The sequence below is a fragment of the Branchiostoma floridae genome, chromosome 7 (genome assembly GCF_000003815.2).
Source record: "Branchiostoma floridae strain S238N-H82 chromosome 7, Bfl_VNyyK, whole genome shotgun sequence".
Lineage (NCBI taxonomy): Eukaryota > Metazoa > Chordata > Leptocardii > Amphioxiformes > Branchiostomatidae > Branchiostoma > Branchiostoma floridae.
In genome coordinates, this window is record NC_049985.1 from 13,712,118 (window position 1) to 13,731,753 (window position 19,636).

General features: G+C 43.2%; 2 protein-coding genes across 2 annotated transcripts in view; both read right to left on the reverse strand.

Moving 5' to 3' along the window:
- Positions 1 to 2,170: 2,170 nt before the first annotated feature.
- LOC118419102 (cyclic GMP-AMP synthase-like) lies at positions 2,171 to 5,041 on the reverse strand. Its single transcript, XM_035825387.1, has 5 exons — positions 4,399 to 5,041; positions 3,981 to 4,141; positions 3,686 to 3,780; positions 3,258 to 3,503; positions 2,171 to 3,098 (listed from the first exon to the last, which is right to left on the reverse strand). Exons 1-5 carry the CDS (start codon positions 4,570 to 4,572, stop codon positions 2,422 to 2,424), a joined length of 1,353 nt encoding a protein of 450 aa, XP_035681280.1. The 5' UTR covers positions 4,573 to 5,041; the 3' UTR covers positions 2,171 to 2,421.
- Positions 5,042 to 16,444: 11,403 nt separating this feature from the next.
- LOC118420046 (transcription initiation factor TFIID subunit 1-like) overlaps positions 16,445 to 19,636 on the reverse strand; it is a 28,773-nt gene continuing 25,581 nt past the window's right edge. Inside the window, exons 35-38 of the mRNA XM_035826752.1 lie at positions 18,025 to 18,232; positions 17,443 to 17,559; positions 17,145 to 17,234; positions 16,445 to 17,016 (exon numbers count right to left, since the gene is read on the reverse strand). Of these exons, the coding sequence (XP_035682645.1) occupies positions 16,658 to 17,016; positions 17,145 to 17,234; positions 17,443 to 17,559; positions 18,025 to 18,232 (774 nt within the window). The 3' untranslated portion in view covers positions 16,445 to 16,657. The remainder of the gene's footprint in view (positions 17,017 to 17,144; positions 17,235 to 17,442; positions 17,560 to 18,024; positions 18,233 to 19,636) is intronic.

Below are 19,636 nucleotides of genomic sequence, written 5' to 3' on the forward strand. Positions count from 1 at the left end.
AAAACGGGTTTACATGACATTTTAAAAGTTGATTGGTATAAATCACAAAATGTAGTTTCAGAATGATATAAGTACACGAGTTTGATACATAACTCCATTCATAGTATCAATATTAACGTAATTACATGGAAACAACACTGGCGGATCCAGAAATTTGCTAAGGGGGGGGCGCGCACCATGACGCGGCCGAAGGCCGCGGCCGCGCAGCGCAAGCTGCGCGGGGGGAGAGCACGAGAGGGGGGTTCCCCCTCTCGTTGGGGGGGTATGGGGGGCCTCCCCCAGAAAATTTTTAAGAAATAGAGGCTCTCTGGTGCATTTTAGAGCCATCTCTGAGCAAATTTGAGAAGCAAACTAACACTAACTTTTTGTCATGTCTGTGGCTGTCTAGTTCACGTTAGGGACATTTTTTTTTACTATTTTTAGCAACTACCACTGAGGACAAACCTAACAAACCTATAAACGAAGGCTAGTTCCTCCTTGTTAATATTCATAAATGACGCCACGCTATACAAACAATATCGCAAATTATTTGTACCTGGCTGACGATTTGCCCTTCACCGCGAAGCGGCTCGCGCTCCTATAAAATCGCATAGAAATCTCGTGGGATCTGAGCGGCTTGCCGGAGACGATTTTGAAAGTGTCTTACGCATTTGAAATTGCATATATCTCGGACTCTTTTTGCTTCTGCGGTGGCAATTGATGACGATTAATCGGGGGAAAATGACAACAAAAACGTCAGCACGGTCATTGCGTCCACTGATCAGAACTGGAGTGGGGAGGAGGGTGTCAGCGCACGACGCCGATTTTCCCAAGGCGGGGTCGATCGGTTGCGTCTCTCTGATGACGGACGATAGAAATCACCAGTTTATCAAAAATAATTAAATTCCGCTGATTTTCTGGAGATCTTACAAAATTTTCACGCTCTTTCTATATCTTCGAGCGCCGATTTTGGCTTTAATACAGCGACCCACCAGTTTCATGGGGAGAAATTGATGCGGCCGCGCCTCGGGCCTTTACCGTAAGTTTACGTGACTCGAAAGACCCAATATTAATTGCAAACTGCAAGTTTCTCTAAATAATTACCAGAAAATCTCCTTTCAAATAAGCGAGTTAGTTTTATAACGTTGTCAATATTCTTGGCATAACTTCCGAAGACCCCTAGTAGCCTGGGTTTATCTTGCTCATTTTTTTTTTTTTTTTGCCAGCTGAAGGGGGAGGCGCGCGCCTGGCGCGCCTCCCCCTGGATCCGCGCGTGATACAATGTTTCAGACAAGGAGGGTTTGGTCCCTTGTATTCCCATTATTGCATATACCTGAGTCTTGACATAAGATGTATTTAATTGTATTCACCTGTCCTCAAGCAACCTATATATCTCCAATATGAAGTCTCTACCATGAAGTGACCACAAAAGAACTATGTAATGTCTTTATTAATTATGCAAATATTAGGTATTAATTAGAATAACGCACATTTTGGTATATGCACCTGGCCAAGGGATATCTTCACCTCCAACATGACTGTTTTTTCTAGTATTTAGGAACTGATGCATTTACCCGTGTTTCTTAAGACAGGTACTTTACCAGTGTTTGTGTAGCATTTAGCAACAGCTATATCAACTTGCGCGTAGATAGTGTTTATAATGAGAAACTATTATTTACGTACGTGTGTTTTTGTTAGTGCTTTGGAAATGTTTCCAGCACAAGAAAGAAAACACTGTGACAAATTGAAAACTTATAGCTGACGTATTCCGTACCATAGACGGTGTTGATTTATACGTTCGCAGTAGCACTGTTTTTATGCCACCTCAGCTGCAAAAATTGTCTTTTTCATTTCAATGTCATGTTTGCACCGAACAATATAGTATCGACTTTCGAGGTATGACATCTTTTGGTACGGTAATAAGGTGCCATATAGGTACCAGGTAACACACCATATACGTTACTCCCCAGGTGCAGTATAGTACCAGGTAGCGCACCTGTAATAAGTAGTAGCTGCTCTGGGGGGGGGGGGGCGAAAACGCTAAAGGGGGGCGAAAACGCTAGTGATCTCGCCCCCCGGGGGGGCGAGATCGCCGGGGGGGCGAGATCGCTGTCACACCGGGAACCTGAGACGTCTGATTGCAGCCTACGCATTCATTATCCTTTAACACAAGTATATCGTACTTGCAAAGATCAATTCATTTGTTAGTATATTTTCAAATGACCAAGGCCTAACTACAGACAGTAATCGATGGATATCAGTTCATAAGTACCCCAGATGCCGTTTTAATGCAACAAGAGAATGCACCAAAATTTCATAAGTCTGATCGGTCGCGTGTCTCTGTGATGCCTCCTGGCGGATTATTTTGGTGTGGCAAGAGTAGCATGCTAAATCGTCACTTGTTTTCATAATCGTCAAAACGGAGGTACAGTTGTACAAGTTCTACCAAAACCTGTTCAGCTTGCTCAAGTACATAGTCTTTCCTATTAGAAATATGATGACTATACAAATACAGGTAACTATACAAGCGGTGCTATAACTGTCCCCATCCTGTGGTTTGGGCGTTAACTTCCAATTTGAAATGTGCTTCATGCCCTGAGTCGACTGGTTGCGAGACTTAGACTGAGTTGATGATCGAGAAACGTTGAATATCTGCGGAAGACGTCTTTCGATCAAGTCCTCTCTAACAAGGAGGTACTGTTCTCTTACAATGTCCAGATGTTCCAGTCCTTTGAATACTGCCGGATTGAAGAGGTTATATCCTGGTATGAAGAAGTGCGGCAGATACCTGTTATCGATACACAACACCAACTCATCGATCAGGTACACCAAACAAGTGACCAGGTTCTCCTTCTCCCAAAAATTAACCTCCGGCCTCTTGGCGATTGCGTGAAGCAAGACCGTTTTCAGATGGTAAGAGGCGAAACCGCTGTCTGTACCAACGACGTTTATTGGTATTACCTGGAGCTTGATGTATTTCAGGCATCGGAGGCAGTCTTTGCGGCATGTGGTTGCGTGGTTGCCGCTATCTGTCGGATTCAGCATGTCACTTTTGAAGAGATCCATTTCTACTTGAGAAAAAGACAGCCTCCATAGCTTATGGCCGCCAGGATCTTTGTCTAGAAAAGACATAGGAAAGGTTAATAAAACGTATCCAAACACGTTAGCTCTAGTAAGAAAGCACTATATTAGAAGCAAGTCTTTTATTTACATCGTCAGTAGATTTTGGAAGGATGAAAGAATACTCGGAAAGGCAACTACACAGGAGTGAAATTTACCATAAGGTGCTGACTTGGCCACCGTATGAAGGACAGTCCTCTCCATTGCCCGGATTTGTCGCTCTGTAAGCCAACCTGTGCATGTGACGCCGTATCCCCATCCTTCAGTACACCGTGGCCACGGTTTTGGCAGTTCCAGAGCGAGCACAAGGTCGATGGATATGTGTGTCCCTTCCTGTTCCTTGGAGACCACTAGAGTAACCGCCGGGCATCCATCTTTCTCCTCCTCCAGCTCAACATCCAGTCCTAATAATACGCGGAAAGAGTTTAGTTCAATCCCACTTCTGACACCATCTAACTTACATTCACCATCCAGTTAAACATTTCACACAAAAATATATGGAAAAGAATATTTAAAAAGTAACGTTAGATACACATGCAGCTGAATTTCTGACGCTGAAAAGAAAATGTACATGGTACTGACTAACCTTTGAAAATGCCGGCCTCGGCTTTTCTCAAAGAATTGACGGCCCGTTCCACAAGACCTCTAAACCGGTTCAACAGTTTCTTTGGAGACAGATACCTGTAAGATAAAAGGCTGCATGCTCTTATAATATCTATATGGGATGATGATACGAGGATGCGGTGCTGTACTATTGGTCCATTCTTAACCAATCAAAGTGGCTTACGCATCCCTAGGTAGCACATATTCAAAGCCATGTAAACATGGACGTACAGAAGGGTTTTGCCCTTTCCCCTCTTCATATTTTTCATCAAACTCACCCGTCAGGAGTTAAGTAGCTTGCGAGTGAAGTACTGTTGTTCTTTGGCTTCACGGCCACCATTCCAAGACTGGGCTCTACCTCATCCAACTCCACCACTACCTCGTCCTCCCCGTGGATACGGATACAGAACATGAAGTCATACTCGTCCGTCGTGTCAACCTGGAGATAAGGAGGAAGTAAGGTACTAATCTCCAAGTTGATCATACGGTAGCATAAAAGTGAAGGCGGCCTAGGAGTGTGTATGGCTACACGTGCAACGTTAACGTTAGATCCTTCTTGTGTATATATGTTCCCAGCTGAATTAAAGGTTTCATATCGAAATGATCCTAAATAGTTCCTTGAAGTTACAGGTGGCTTGAGTAACTACATGCACTACAAGTGAAATCAACTACATGTTCATATGCTGTTAACGTTACCTTTAGTCGTTCGAAGTAGCTTCCAGAATTCAGTCTCTGGAACTGGAATATGTCCCCTTCTCCTTCGCGTGCCGCAGTCTTCTTAATTTCTTCGGCGATTCCGTCAACAATTGGATTGTATAACTTTGACGTACTCGACCTATCCTCTTGTGAAATCCGGACAAGCTCGGTCATTGCTCCCTGTAACTTTATCCTGAGCTGCGTTTCCTTAAAGTGTAAATTTCTTCGTATTGTCTGTTTGTTCGGTTTGCACTTGTTGGTAGTATTTGTGTTTCGTTGTGAATGAGTGCTTCTAAATGGCGAAGGACCTCTCCGGTGGTCTCCACCTCTGTCAGTCACTTCATCTTTGAGATTTTGGGACTTCTTGTTGCTCTTCTCTAGATGTGTCTCCGAGTCTGGCGTTTCCTTTACTAGTGCAGGTTTGCCGGCGTCCTCAGTATCACTCAAGACGTGCTTTTCATCAAGTGGTCTGGTAGCTTTCTTAAAGTTATCTCCCACACGGCTTTTCTCCGTCTTGTGTGATTCTCTATTCCTTGATGGCGTCACAGTTTCAACTGATGTTGACCCTTCTTCGCGTGCCGTTTGCGACGGGTGGTTTCTGAATCCAGCAGGTAACCCACGTTTCCATGTTGCGCCGCCAACAGGTGTTTTCTGTCGACCACATCGTGGCATCGCTTCGTGTATATCTTTTAACAACCACCGTGAAATGATCACAGCACGGCTTTTACAACTATGTTTTGGCGATGAGCCCTGGCCGCCACCGTATTTCCGGGATGTACAGTAGTCTTTGATGACACCCTGTGATGAAAGAAAGCAGAAAGTTGTAGGGAAGTAAATAAAAGATCGTAAGATTGATCATGCTTAAGTTCTGTCTATGTGATTGATCATGAAGTGTAAAAGCTTGAATCAGAGTTTCCCAAATGTGTGGGAGTCAGGCATGTGGAACAACCAGGTCAATCACTTGCGATAGGCTTGTCGTTGAATCGCCCGTGCTGAACCTCCCTGTTGGTACTCCGAGTTCAGCCCAAATGAAAGTACTCGGGATCATCGGAGAGGACAGAAAACGGGACGTATGGTGAAAAAACGTCACAATCTTTCCCATCTACCCCTGCTTGGAGAGTGGCACACCCCACCGAAACCAAGACACGTCACGGGTCAGGTATGTGGCCTGCCCGCTACCGGAAGTGTCTGGGTTTTCCCCGCCTCGAGCTGAGGAGAACTCCAACGTTGACACCATGTGCCATCGATAAAACATCATCGATTACACAAACACAGAAATGGCAGATATTACTATAATTTGAAGCATAGATCTAGTGACGAGTTTACTTGAGGTACCTTTCCTAGCGTTACAGTTTGACATCTTCTCAACCAGTTCCCCAAAACCATTGAAAGCACGTACATTTGTCACCATAAGGTAGAAACACAGGCCAAACACAAGATCGATCACACAAGCTTGACCAAGCACAACAAAACCTTTGTTGAATCGCTGAAGTTGTCAACATCTCAGGCTGTCCTCTGAAGAAATGCTGGACACTGAATGTACTGGTTATAGTCACAGATTAATCGCTTTTCTATAGAGTCTATAGATACGCCTGACAAAATTTGAAAACTAAAAAAAAATACCGCCGGGCTTTAATACGGCTTTGAAACGGGATCTGGACACAAGATTTGCTGCGAATTCAAGAGAAACAAAACTCACCACTTTAGTGTCCTCTTCTGAAACACTAGTTTTGACGCCTGTCTTCAAAGCATGCGTACATACTACAAACGTTGTGGAGCCTTCGTCAAGAACACCTTACTAGCACTTTCATTTATCAGACGAAGTCTATGACGTCACAGCTTTGACCTACTCGACTCCCATTGGCCACCAGGTGCCGTGCTGGATTATGAAACTAAAAGCCTAAAGCTGCATTGATCCATTAAGGAAATTGAGGTTTAGTTTTTGGTGTGTCTGCCTGTATGTTTGTCTGTCTGTGTGTGTGTGTGTCTGTCTATCTCTCTCTCTGTATCTCTCTCTCTCCCTCTCTTTCTGTCCGTGTGTGTGTGTGTGTGTTAGCGTGTGCTTCGGACAATTGTTGATCTTGATGGATTATAATGATATTTGGTAGGTGGGTAGGTGTTGGGTTGGGAAGACGAAGATCAGGATCAACTTTGGGCCCGCAGGTACACGACCTCGGTACTGCAGCAGAACGTCTGTGTTTTTGTGTCTTTTGACCTGGACAGGTTATGGTCTTGACATTTTGGTGCCAGGAAGCTTGTAATATAAGGAAGAAGTGGCGTACATGTAGGTTTGGGCCCCCTAGCAGCTTACTCTGGAACTGTAAGGGCGTGTTGTAAAAATATGATAAGAAGGATAACCCAACAAAGGAACAACTCCCATGATATTCGGTATGCAGGTAGTTACGCACAATGACGTAACGTTACAAAGTAGAACTTGCTTTGTAACGTTAATGAGGAGAACTCAGTCTGACTTGCAATGAAACTCAACTGTGGCTCATTTACACACGCAGCTGTGGCTATATGTACAGGTACATGTAGTAAACTATCAGGACGATAAAACTCGTACCGTTTACAAAAGAAACGGACACAGACATGTTATGGCCAGGTGTGTTTGTAAGACTTGTAGAAGGGAGGTCGGAGGTAGTGCCAGTGTTCCTTAAAACGTGCCCCGTCCGGGACAACTTTTATGGAAGTCGTGGCGTTTAAAAGCGCCACACGACGGCCACTAGAACCTCTTGCCTTTCCTTATATATAGATTAACAGTCACAAAGAAGTATTTCAAGGACGTTAAAACACACAAACAACGCGTCCGTAATTTATCAAGTACATCGTGGGCATGCATATGGACACAAGTAAAGGTCAAGTAAACAGCCAAAGTTGTCATATAGCAAATCGGACAAACTCTCCAAGCAGATGTCAGTGTTAAAGCTCGTAACGTTTTGTGACGGACCGCGCTTCTCGGATAGTTCCATTTCCACATATTAGTAGGCGAACAATTTGGCAAAAGCCAATGATGTCCACGTATTCTTAACCTATTCAATACGTGCAGCATACTTGTATGTATGGGGCTTTTCGCGCGGCGTCTAAACTATGAACATAGGTACACTTTTCTAGTATTGTATTTTGAACGGTTTGTCTCTATCCTTATATCTGCTTGGATATTACGGAGAAAGTCTCCAAGCAGATGTTAGGGTGAAAGGTCGTGCTGTTTCCTAAGTGACCGTCGGGCTTCTCTGACAGTCCCTTACTCTAAATAAGCAGATGAACAGTTCAGTAATGGACAAAGCTGTTATTGTAAACCGGATAACGTCCACATATGGACTTAAAATACTCATTCCGCACAAGATATGATATATACATGAATATAGGGGGAGCTTCGACGGGCTGACATCCTGTTACATGGGCTCCTCGCGCGGGGTCTACAAATCGATCATTTTTCGTGTCAACTAGTGTCTTAAAGGTCCTTAAAATTTATGTATAATGTAATGACCTATTTGGGGAAAGTTTTATTGAAGACAAGGCTAATTCCTTGTATATTTTCACAAGTTACAAGTCTGGATTATATCCCCTTTCAGAGCCTAATCTGCAGTACCGCTCCCGGCCGCCTCCTGAAAAGTGACAAAGGAGACCGTCAAATTGCCAAATTTCTTTCTTTTCGGGACTGGGGAAATAGCGAAAGGCTCACAAAGGGTTTTGCATTTTTGAGGCTTAAATCGCTTTGTTTTCGAAAATGTGATCATTTAGAATTGAATTTGACATTATTTAAGATGTTTCAAAACAAAACCATGGGATTTTAGGTCTTAGAAGACACGTTTCCTTCCAAGTTGACCAATCGAAGTTGTCGAGTTTACAAGTCCTGTAAATTGTCGCGTTATAAAGGGCTACGGCTACCAAGTTTCCTCAAATATTTGTGAAACAAGAACACGCACAACAATGCAAAAATGTTTCTATCTGTCTAGTCTGTTTATCAACATATCAGAATTTTCTTTCATAGTGACATGTAATGTAACCTTGATCGCCGGTAAGGACGCCAACAAGCCGTTCATCAGGTAAGGGTTCTTTAAGATGGTAGTAAAAGGAACGTAATGCAACTGCAGTCTTTGTAATAGTTCCTTGTTCTCGTAGTTTGGCCGTTCTCCCATTACTTTATATGGGAAGATTCGATCATGAGTTTCAGTTTGCTGTTTGTCCCTCAACCTTTCCAGTATCTTTCTGTCACCAATCAACTGTCTGGTGGAAATTCGTCAATGAAGTATTGACAACCAAATCGTGTCTGTGAGTGCAGCTTGACTTGCGTATTTCCTACTTACTTTACTTTACTTTATCCTTCCGCTTATGCCTGGGGGGGCGTCGCGGGGAGATGTAGGCATCTGTCTTGAGCCAGGTGTGTAGCCTCCAGAAGAGTCAGGCCATGTGCACGGACAGTCTCTGCCACTCCCTCTATCCACCTGCGGCGTGGTCTTCCTCTTGCCCTGACACCTGAGTGCCTGGTTGTGTAGGCTCGTAACGCTGGCTGCGTGGTTGGCAATCTCATCAGGTGGCCAAACCACTGCACTCTCTGCTTGGCGATGAACTGTAAGACAGGTTTGGTTCCCACCAACTCTCTAACCACTTCATTCCTCACCCTGTCTCTCCTTGTTTTGCCAGCTGCTCTTCTCAGGACCCTCATCTCACAGCTTGTGAGTTTCCTCTCCTGTGCTCTGTTCAGGGTCCAGGTTTGACACTGGTATGTGAGTGTCGGGACGAAGATGGCGTTGATGAGTCTGGCCTTGGTCTCCATAGGGATACTTGGGTGCTTTAGCAGAGGTGCTAGCTGGTAGTTGACAGAGTTTGCTTTCTGTATTCTTGTCTCAATCTCCCTGTCTAATTTCCCATCCTCTGTAAAAATGCTCCCCAGGTATTTGAACTCTGTGGCCTGTTTGAGGAGTTGTCCATTGACTGTGATCTCCAGTTTCTCTGGGCAGCGGCCAACTGACATCGATTCTGTTTTTCCTATGCTGATCTTCATATCATAACGATCGCATGCACTGTTTAGTTCATCTGTGTGATGCTGGAGTTCCTCCTTGCTCTCATTCAGAATGCCTTGATCGTCAGCAAAAAGCAGTTCGTTCAAGTCCTCAGGATCTGGGTTGGCTTCCTTTGTTATCTTGTCCATGTACACTATGAACAGTAGAGGTGACAGTACACATCCTTGTCTCACTCCGGACCTTATCTGGAACCAGCTAGAGAGACCACTTGGTGTCTGTACTGCACTCTTGCTGTTATGGTAAAGTGCTCTTATATTCTCCAGAAGTTGGCCCTTTACACCGTACTGTTCCAAGATCTGCCAGAGTCGGTTCCTGTTTACCCGGTCGAAAGCTTTCTCCTGGTCGACAAAAACAAGGCGGAGATGCTTTTGGTACTCACAAGCCTTCTCACAGAGCTGTCTGAGTGCGAAGATTGCATCGGTGCAGCCTCTCCCTTTCCGGAAGCCAAACTGAGCTTCACTGAGCAAAGGGTCTACAATTGCTCTTGTGCGTTGCTCCAGTATTTTTGCGAATATTTTCCCCGTGTGACTAATGAGTGAGATGCCTCTGTATGTGCTGCATTCTTTCTTGTCCCCTTTCTTCTTCCATATCGGAATCACAACTGATTTCCTCCAGTCCTCCGGCACACACTGCTCCGCCCAAACTTTCTGGAAGATATTGGTTAGCCATCTGATGCCAGTCTCGCCACACGCTGTGATGGCCTCTACAGGAATCCCGTCGACCCCCGCCGCCTTATTCTTTGGACTGGTCTTCACTGCTCTCCGCACTTCTTCCTCTAGTATGTTGGGTTCCGTGTGCTCTGGGTAGCTGGGATTGAACCTGACGTGACTACTGTTCTCATCGACTGGGTTGAGGAGATCTCTGAAGTATTGTTCCCATCGCTGTTTAATCTTATCCTCCTCATATATGGGGTTTCCATCCTGGTCGTTTATCACAGGGGTTGGGTTGTAGGGTTCGTCCCTGAGTCTCATGGCTTTGACACTCCTGTAAAACTCCCGTGGTGACCGTTTGCAGAGCTCACTCAGTTCCTGTCCGTAGGTCTTCCACGAGGCGTCCTTTGCATGTTTCACCTCTCTCTTGCTCTTCCTTCTGGCTAGTCTGTATTTCACATAGTCTTCTTGTGTCTGTGATTTCACCCATACTTTGTAGAGTCTCTTCTTTTCCCGTACTGCCTCTTTTACCTCGTCATTCCACCACTTGGTGGCTTTCCTCTGACCTTTTCCATGTCTCTTCTTCCCGCATGTGTTCTTCAGGCAGTCTAGGAGTGTGTCTCTAAAGATGCACCATGTTTCTTCTGCACTCTTGTCTCGTGTGTCTTCTTGCTCTAGTCTCTCTGTGATTTTCCGTTTTATCTCTTCTTGTATGTCCATGTTCTTCCTGAGTTTGTTTAGGTTGATTTGTGGCTCGTGTGTCAGCTTTCGTCTACGGTTCCAGTTTGTCTTCCCTGTCATACTCATCAGCACTGGCCTGTGGTCTGTGTCCAGCCCGGCGTTTGGTACCGCCCGTGCATCTTGGACAGTGGTTCTCCTGGATGCCCTGGTGAGGATGAAGTCTATCTGAGATGAGACTGTCATGTCACTCCACCGGTACCAGGTCTGGGTGTGGCTGGGCCGATGTTGAAAGAGTGTGTTGGTGATGACCAGATCGAACTCTGCACACAGACTCAGGAGTTGGTGTCCATTATAGTTGCACTCTGTGCCTCTGTCACTGTGGGGGCCAAGGTATGCTGTCCATGGGTCTCTCCTTTTTCCAACTCTTCCATTGAAGTCTCCCATGACAACTATTTCCTCCTCATCAGCCACTAGAGAGATACTGTCAGAGAGTTGTTCGAAGAACCTGTCCTTTTCTTCCTCTGTGTAGGAGTCATTGCAAGGTGCATACACTTGGAAGTAATTAGTTGTGTTGTCCTTATCCCTGATCGTGATTTTGATGATCCTCTCTGAGATGCAGACTGTGTCTGTAAGGTTCTTTGCTGTGTCGGGGTGTAGGATGAAGCCTACTCCATGGGTTGCCCTTTGGTTCTGCTCCACTCCACTCCACACTAGGACGTAGTTGAGGTGGATTTCCTTGCATCCTTTCCCCTTCCTTCTGCTGTCAGATATACCCATGACCGAGATGTTTCGTCTCTCCATAAACTCTACAATCTCAGGTTCCTTGTCCCTAAGACCACATACATTCCATGTTCCTAACTTCGTCAAAGCCTGTCCGTTCCGGGTCTTTCCATTTTGATCCGTCCGATTACATCTCCTTTTGTTTCTTCGAGCAATATTATCCACTGCCGGCTTGCTGGGCCTGTCGCAGCTTCACCAGAGCCCCGTTAGCCAGATGGGTTGGTGTGCCGATGGTGTGGGCTATCCAGACTCCATCTGTTACCGTCTCCCACGACGAGGACGAGGGGTTGGACTTTGGGAGACAATTTTGTATTTCCTAATAGTACGTTAAAATAAAAATGTCAAGTTAGCTATTGTCAGAACTGCAGAAACTGTTTACGTATTGGATTATCATAGAGGTATATATTTTTCAGACTCCCGACTTCTTAAATCTTTGTAGAATTATATCGTACTTTAAAAATTGTTTATGTCGATGAAGGTTCGACATCCAGGTAATGATAAAACGCAAAAAAAACGTATCTTTTTACATTTTATTACTTAAACATAGAATTGTTTATGGTGTTTTACAGTTACTGCAAACGTCCTTCCAGCACAACCACGAGGGACAATGTGCCGTCTTCACAGACAGGGGAAAGCTTTTGATGATGTTGACAACAAGAACCATATCATTGTTGTTTCTAAGAAGAAACATTGGGAACACAAGGGACGAATTCAGAAATGAATACTTCTTTTCACCAAAGCTTTCTGTCATAGTGTGCGTAATTATAATTCGTGAACTTCGTACGAACAGTAAAAAGAACTATACTGCTTTTCTTAAGTGTATGCTTCCTACAACCGATATCTGATATAATGATATTGCCCAAACATTCATTTACAAGAAACATATGACGGTTCTGAATCGGGTCTCATATATTGTGAACTGAAACAAGTGCATTAAAACATCGAGTCAGCAACACCCAAGTCTCATCGTCTTTACTGTGTATCAGTTACCATAGCAATTGATATATTCAGCTTAATTACACTCACCTGTGTTACAGGTGCATATGAACATAATTTACCCAAAAGGTCTTTTAATATCCAAAACCACAAGTGAAAGATGATTTCTGTGTAGGTACTGTAAAAATGGAGTGTCGGGAGGGGGGTGTCGGGTGACCACCAGAAAAACAAGTTTCTATTCAATATTAAACCTTGTATTGAGGGGAGGGCTAGAATAGTCTGATAAATTGTTGGTAAATGTACTTATAATGAGTAAATTTGACGATAGTTCTCTTTATTTGTCATAATTCTGACATCGTGTTACGTGGCGTCATGCGGCACAGCCTGGCGTGGCCAAACCTGCCTTGAGGGCACCGCGAAGTACCCTAGTGTTTTTGAGACACTAAACGGCCAGACAGAGTGATCTCCTAAGCCATAGGACACCTTAGCTCAGGCTGACACCCATGGAACAAACCATGGAACGACATAACCACTTGTATTCATGCCTGTGTCCGGACTAGCCCTCTGCAAATTTTGTTCGTGGTCTCATGATGAAATATAGTTTTAACCAAACCAAATGTTAAACATCAGTATTCAGGCAACGAGAGTCTCTAAGCTACTTTGACAACTGTTCTTAATACAACAATAAGCAATGAAGTATAATATATTGCTTATAAGATGCCTTTTCCGTTAGAACTAACCTACATAGATAAATTATGATGATGATCGATTCCACTGTTCGTTAGACGCAGCTGTAAGTAATTGAATAATTAGTCTGATTGAGACATACGAATTGAATCAACACACAGAGCAAATCATCATAGAACTTTATCAAACAACAGTTGAAACCAGTACATTGTATTGTACTAAACTAAAAGTACAAACAGAGTTGTTGGTAAGCGTTTTACTTGCCATACTGAATGAGTGTACAGAATTTCGTCCATGTACCCATCAATTAAAATTGTAAAGGAAGTATGTAATTTATGACCTAGTATCTCATGGTTTTGTCTGTCAAACGTTTCCAATATTGTTATTCTTAATTGTAAATAGCCAGTTTTTCGAAAACAAGCCTATAAAGCCATCAAAATGCAAACCCCTTTGCGAGCCTTTCGACACTTCCCCATTCCCAAAAAGACGGCAATTTGGCAATTTGGCGGTCTCCTTTGCCACTTTTCAGGAGGCGACCGGAAGCGGTACTACAGATAAGGATATGATAGGGGTTGCAGACTTATAAAATGCGAAATTATACACGAATTTAGTCTTAAATCAAGTAAAAACTTTTCTAAAAAGGTCAATACATTTTCACATACATATAGAATGACCTTTAAGACACAAGCAGACATACAAGGGATCGATTTGTATGCGTGGAGTGAGCAGCCCATGTCACACCATGTCCATCCGTCGAAGCGCCACGTACATTTATGGAGACATCATATTTTGTACGTAGTGAATAGGTTAAGGATGTATGTGGACATGATCCGATTTGAATTAACATCTTTGGCCTTTTACTCAGCTTACAAGGGGTGATGAAATGCCAAAAAGGCCCCATTGCTACTCCGAAAACATCACCATCTTACACACCAACATCTGCTCGGAGACGTTATCCATAATCTCCAAGAAGATGTAAGGATCCGGCTCAGTCTCAGTTTTGATTTTATACAATATTGGTAATTTTTCCAGTCGGTTACATTTGTATTTGCTTCTAACGATTCGTCTCGTCCACGCGTTGTTTATATCGTTGTTTATATCGATAAATCGGGCGAAGGCTGGAAGTGTTCCTCTGAGAGTGTTCTACGTAAATCATACTAAATGTGGTAATCTTACTCTTACTTACAACGATGATGAAATATGCTAACACAGCATTTTGTCAAGCCTAGCAGCTATGGGAAGTATGATTCTTATTGTAATATGCAACGGGAGCTTTTGGTTGCCCACGTACGATCTTCTGTGTGATAATACCTGCATTATGATAACTCGTCACCGGAGGGCGCTTTTTACACGCCGCCCGATGTCAACGAAAGATCTGCACTTTGCATTGTGATCACTAGGGGTCACTGTGAGCAACCCAACTGAAACGGTGTCGTGAAAAAAGCTTCAGTGAGATATTTGGTGGTTTTAACCTTCCTGAAGTTTGTTGTTTATGTGGCACAGTTGGTGAATAGTATGGCATCTATTCTATTCTGACTCTCACATGCTCCTCTGACCGCTTCTGTCGCATTCAGAGTTAGAATTGGATCGATATCAGGGTTGCGGTAATTGGAGAGGGGAGGGGCACAACATGATGTGTCTACACCAGTCTTACTGTCGTGTTGACTGCTGCAGGCGTTTCCTCCTTATAATTGACACCGCCAGGTTTTTGAAGTAATTCCTGCATTCATTGTCTATATAAGGCAAATACACCTGTCCTTGGTGCTGAACACCGTCCACACAAAGGTAAACAAACTCGCCCCTGCACTGAACACTAACAGTTACACACCCATTGGGGAGCATACCTGTCCTTGGTGCTGAACACACACACACAAGTAAACACACCTGCACATTGCATAGACATGGGGGGCTACAGCATAGCAAGTATCAATCCCTGGGTGCTAAAATCGTCAGTAGAAGTCATGATTCTTCAGTGTCCCTTCATACTTTTGTATGTCAGTTTTCTATGATTGCAGTTAGATTCTAAAACCAGCTTAGGACAAAGTAGGGCCTAGGTCCTAACAACTATAAAAAAAATACAGTTACATAAAATATCCTTTTCATTACCGATGTAACACTCTGTGCAGCATTCTTGGAATGATGTTTCTTCGGGCATGATACTGCCATAACCGATAGATATTGCCATAACCAATTGCAATAGATTCTGCCAGATTGCAATCCTGCCCTGATACATACTATTTCATTACACATTCTTCTCCTCCTCCCATCTTCTCTTCTAGATCTCTCTTCTAGCAGGGCTGAGTTCGTACACCCTTGTAGCCAGGAGCCACCACTGCCATTCTTACCAGATCCAAATATACAAGAAAATACCTGTGATATGAAGTCTTTTCCTTTGATATGGCCAAAACAAAGCAAAACAAGTTAAGTATATTCTTTCTCTTGTTCTTGACTTTGAGGCGTGTCCCATCTGAATATCACAAATCTATCAGGAATAAACCATTTCAATCCTGTATTTGCTCATTTTGACACAAGCATCTCCAGAACTGCTGGTACAACTTGTTAAACAGGGAGATTTTTAGTCAATATTTGTGTTGAAGTCAATTATCCCTGAAAAAAGGTAACTTTCATAGAATATAAAACTACCATACTCCATGCAACTCCAGAAGTGTCACATTTCAACTAATTTCAGTTGCATATCAGACATTTTCAAATAAACTTGCAGCTTGAGTAGCTGTGAAACTATGCTCAATTGACTACGGATAGAAATTCTGTCGTCCCATTGTTTCTAAACAAACTTGCACACACAAAAAGCACATCTCACAAAATAAACAGTCAATGGTGACTAACTTTACTTACTGTCTTTTTTTCCAATTCTTTTTTTCCCCAACAGGTCTCCCCACTATTTGAAACATTAATTTCATCAACTGGTTTCAGTTGTACCAGTATACATCATGCAATGCTATGAGCATTAGTCATTTCTTATTCTACTAAATAGTCAGCCAATGCCCATGTGTCTCCTTGCTGAAACAATGAACTTTGATATCATATTTACAACATACATTGTTACAAGTATATATCATAGTCTCATGCCCTTTTCAATACTTGAGATTTCCATCTGAAACATAACAGGCATCTGTTATATCTGGCATTTCGTCTTTTTCTTTACAAGCTTTACAGGGTTTTGAAGTGAAATCCACATTTCTATACAAAAGGCATTTTTGACAGATTTTCATCCTAATACAAGCTTCAATATCACTGTACCCTGGCGTCACTACTTCTATCTTCTTTTCATGAGAAAATAATATTTCAATTTTGATTGCTACATCTTTCTAATGTTTCTATGTAAGATCTCTCAATATTGATGTTATGTTACAGTTCTCTAATTTGAACAGAATGACAAGCAGGCATGTTGTGTCCCTACTCTCCATCTTATAGATGTTACGTATGTATATACATGTATGTTTTACAATTTAGATAGTGTGACATTTGTGGTAGATGTTACACATCTGGGTCTGAGCTCTCCTCACTAAGGTCTCCTCCAACTGACACAAAGTCTTCTCCATCGCTCTCCTTGTTGTCGATTTCAGCCATGGCCTGTGCGACCAGGTCCCTGGTGTCCAACCCCTCTGTGGGCTGTAGGGAATCCCCTACGGCCGCTTGGTTCACCTCCTCGAAGAACTGGTCGCTGAACTGGAGCGAGCGCTGCGCGGCGGGCTGCTGCTGGAAGTACTGGTTACTCATGTCGGGGAACTGGGCGTTGTCGTCAGCATAGCGAGAGTCCTCCTCCTCATCGTCCTCCGACAGGTTCAGGTCGGTGGGGAGGTTGGAGTCCTCGTCGGGGAGACGGCTGTCTTCATCTGAAGAGACATGAAGTTCATTAATACCTACGCATGCAAACAAATAGGTCTTCACACTAAGGATCTAGCAGAAATGAAGTTTAATGTTACATTCTACAAGAAACTAAGATGTAAAAACAGTGGCTAACCTTCCACATCATAGCTGTAGTCAAAGTTGGAGTCTTCGTTCTGGTAACTCTCAAAGGCAGCGGACACAGGGCGGCTGCTACCATTGTCTCCTGGGGGACGGGGGAAGGATGTGTTTTTTATATAATCCATGGTAACTTCTCACCATTCTCTTGTCAATAATTTTGTATGTACATACATACATGCTTATATACATATATAGTATATTATATATATTACACAAATCATCTGACATATGGGACAAATGATACCTAATATTTAGCTATAAGATGAGACCATAACAGATATACTCCTCCCCACCTTGGTCGTAGTAGTCTGAGAGATCACTGTCCTGTCTGGTGTAGGGAAGGTCGCTCTCAGCATCACTCTCACTCTCTGACACCAGCAGGTCTTCCATCAGGGTGTCCTCCTGCTTACCTGGAGATTGCGGAGGAAAACATCATGTACAAATATGTCTGCTTGGTGTATATATATAGAAAAAGAAGGTTTCCATTCTTCAATATTCAGATCATGTTCATATAAATAAAACTGCCCTGTCAGCTGCCTAATACATGCACAATTCAATTTTTGTTACCAGTTGGTCATCCGTATGGAACTTGAATTTTGATATTGAAAATTCTCCTCTACAGTTCTCTGTTATCTAGGGAAAAAGCGATTCACTCCCAGCTGTAGGCTCATCAGAAGTCAGGATATAGCATCACAGGTATGCATAACATCTCAGGGTAATAGAAGAAGGTTTTTACAGCATACTACAGGATGGTACTAGTAACCCATAGGGGATTTTGAAGAAGACCTCCAAATATCAAAACTGAAACAGAACTCCAGCTTGTAAAAAAGCTATGAAAGACCTATTACAGTAGTGGTGAACCCTGTGTGTCCTACCTGTATCCTCCTCCCCCCTGCCACGTTTGGACCGGTCCATCTCCATGGCCTCCTCGTCTCCCACCACATCGATGAAGTCAGCGTCTCCCACAGACTCCCTGGAGGGGCCGGGCTGGGGCTCCGTGGGCGGGGCACTCTCCCAGCTCTCATCATGGGCTGTGGTGGTGTTATCCAGCAGACTGTCCTCCTCCATGTCTACATCACCAGGCTGGGGAGTACAGGTGAAAACATCAGACTCTAAGTCTAACTCTCTTGTCTCTTTGGCCTGCTATTAAGACTTTAAATGCACTCAAAGTATTCACTTATGTAGAATGCAAAGCAAGAAAGACATCATAAATCATTTGTACAAATTTAGCAAATTGTCAGTGGGGCTAAGGTTATATACTGTAAATGCAGAAATGTTTGCGGTGGATTAATGTTCGCGGTTTTCGCGGTGACCACTTCACCGCGAATTTAAAACTACCGCGAACATTTTTCTATTATGATATTAGATTGCAGTGTATGGTGTTACCGCGAACTTAAATCCACAGCGAAAAGTCCTTTTTCCGGCTACCGCGAAATTAAATCCCCGCGAACTTAAATACATTTACAGTATTACACTGCTTATGGACTTATGTTGATGAAGGCTACACAACAGTGTAATAAGATACATGATACAAAAGTTACAATCCCATTGTTATAAACGTGTGTAGCAATGGTTTCTTGAGTTAACTGAGTTACCTGAGGACTGTTGGGGTTGGAGGGCAGGTTATATACAGATGAGTATAACAATGGTTTCTAGAGTTAACTGAGTTACCTGAGGACTGTTGGGGTTGGACAGCAGGTTATATACAGATGAGTATAACAATGGTTTCTAGAGTTTAAAGCCTGTTTACCTGAGGACTGTTGGGGTTGGACAGCAGGTTATATACAGATGAGTATAACAATGGTTTCTAGAGTTAACTGAGTTACCCGAGGACTGTTGGGGTTGGAGGGCAGGTTATATACAGATGTGTATAACAATGGTTTCTAGAGTTAACTGAGTTACCTGAGGACTGTTGGGGTTGGACAGCAGGTTATATACAGATGAGTATAACAATGGTTTCTAGAGTTAACTGAGTTACCTGAGGACTGTTGGGGTTGGACAGCAGGTTATATACAGATGAGTATAACAATGGTTTCTAGAGTTTAAAGCCTGTTTACCTGAGGACTGTTGGGGTTGGACAGCAGGTTATATACAGATGAGTATAACAATGGTTTCTAGAGTTAACTGAGTTACCTGAGGACTGTTGGGGTTGGACAGCAGGTTATATACAGATGAGTATAACAATGGTTTCTAGAGTTTAAAGCCTGTTTACCTGAGGACTGTTGGGGTTGGACAGCAGGTTATATACAGATGAGTATAACAATGGTTTCTAGAGTTAACTGAGTTACCCGAGGACTGTTGGGGTTGGAGGGCAGGTTATATACAGATGTGTATAACAATGGTTTCTAGAGTTAACTGAGTTACCTGAGGACTGTTGGGGTTGGACAGCAGGTTATATACAGATGAGTATAACAATGGTTTCTAGAGTTAACTGAGTTACCTGAGGACTGTTGGGGTTGGACAGCAGGTTATATACAGATGTGTATA

Coding starts and splice junctions, on each gene's coding strand:
- LOC118419102 (XM_035825387.1), bottom strand. CDS start 4,572: ATGACCGAGCTTGTCCGGATTTCACAAGAGGATAGGTCGAGTACGTCA. Junction 4,142..4,398: donor GCTACTTCGAACGACTAAAG/GTAACGTTAACA, acceptor CCTTATCTCCAG/GTTGACACGACGGACGAGTA. Junction 3,781..3,980: donor AGCTACTTAACTCCTGACGG/GTGAGTTTGATG, acceptor TTTATCTTACAG/GTATCTGTCTCCAAAGAAAC.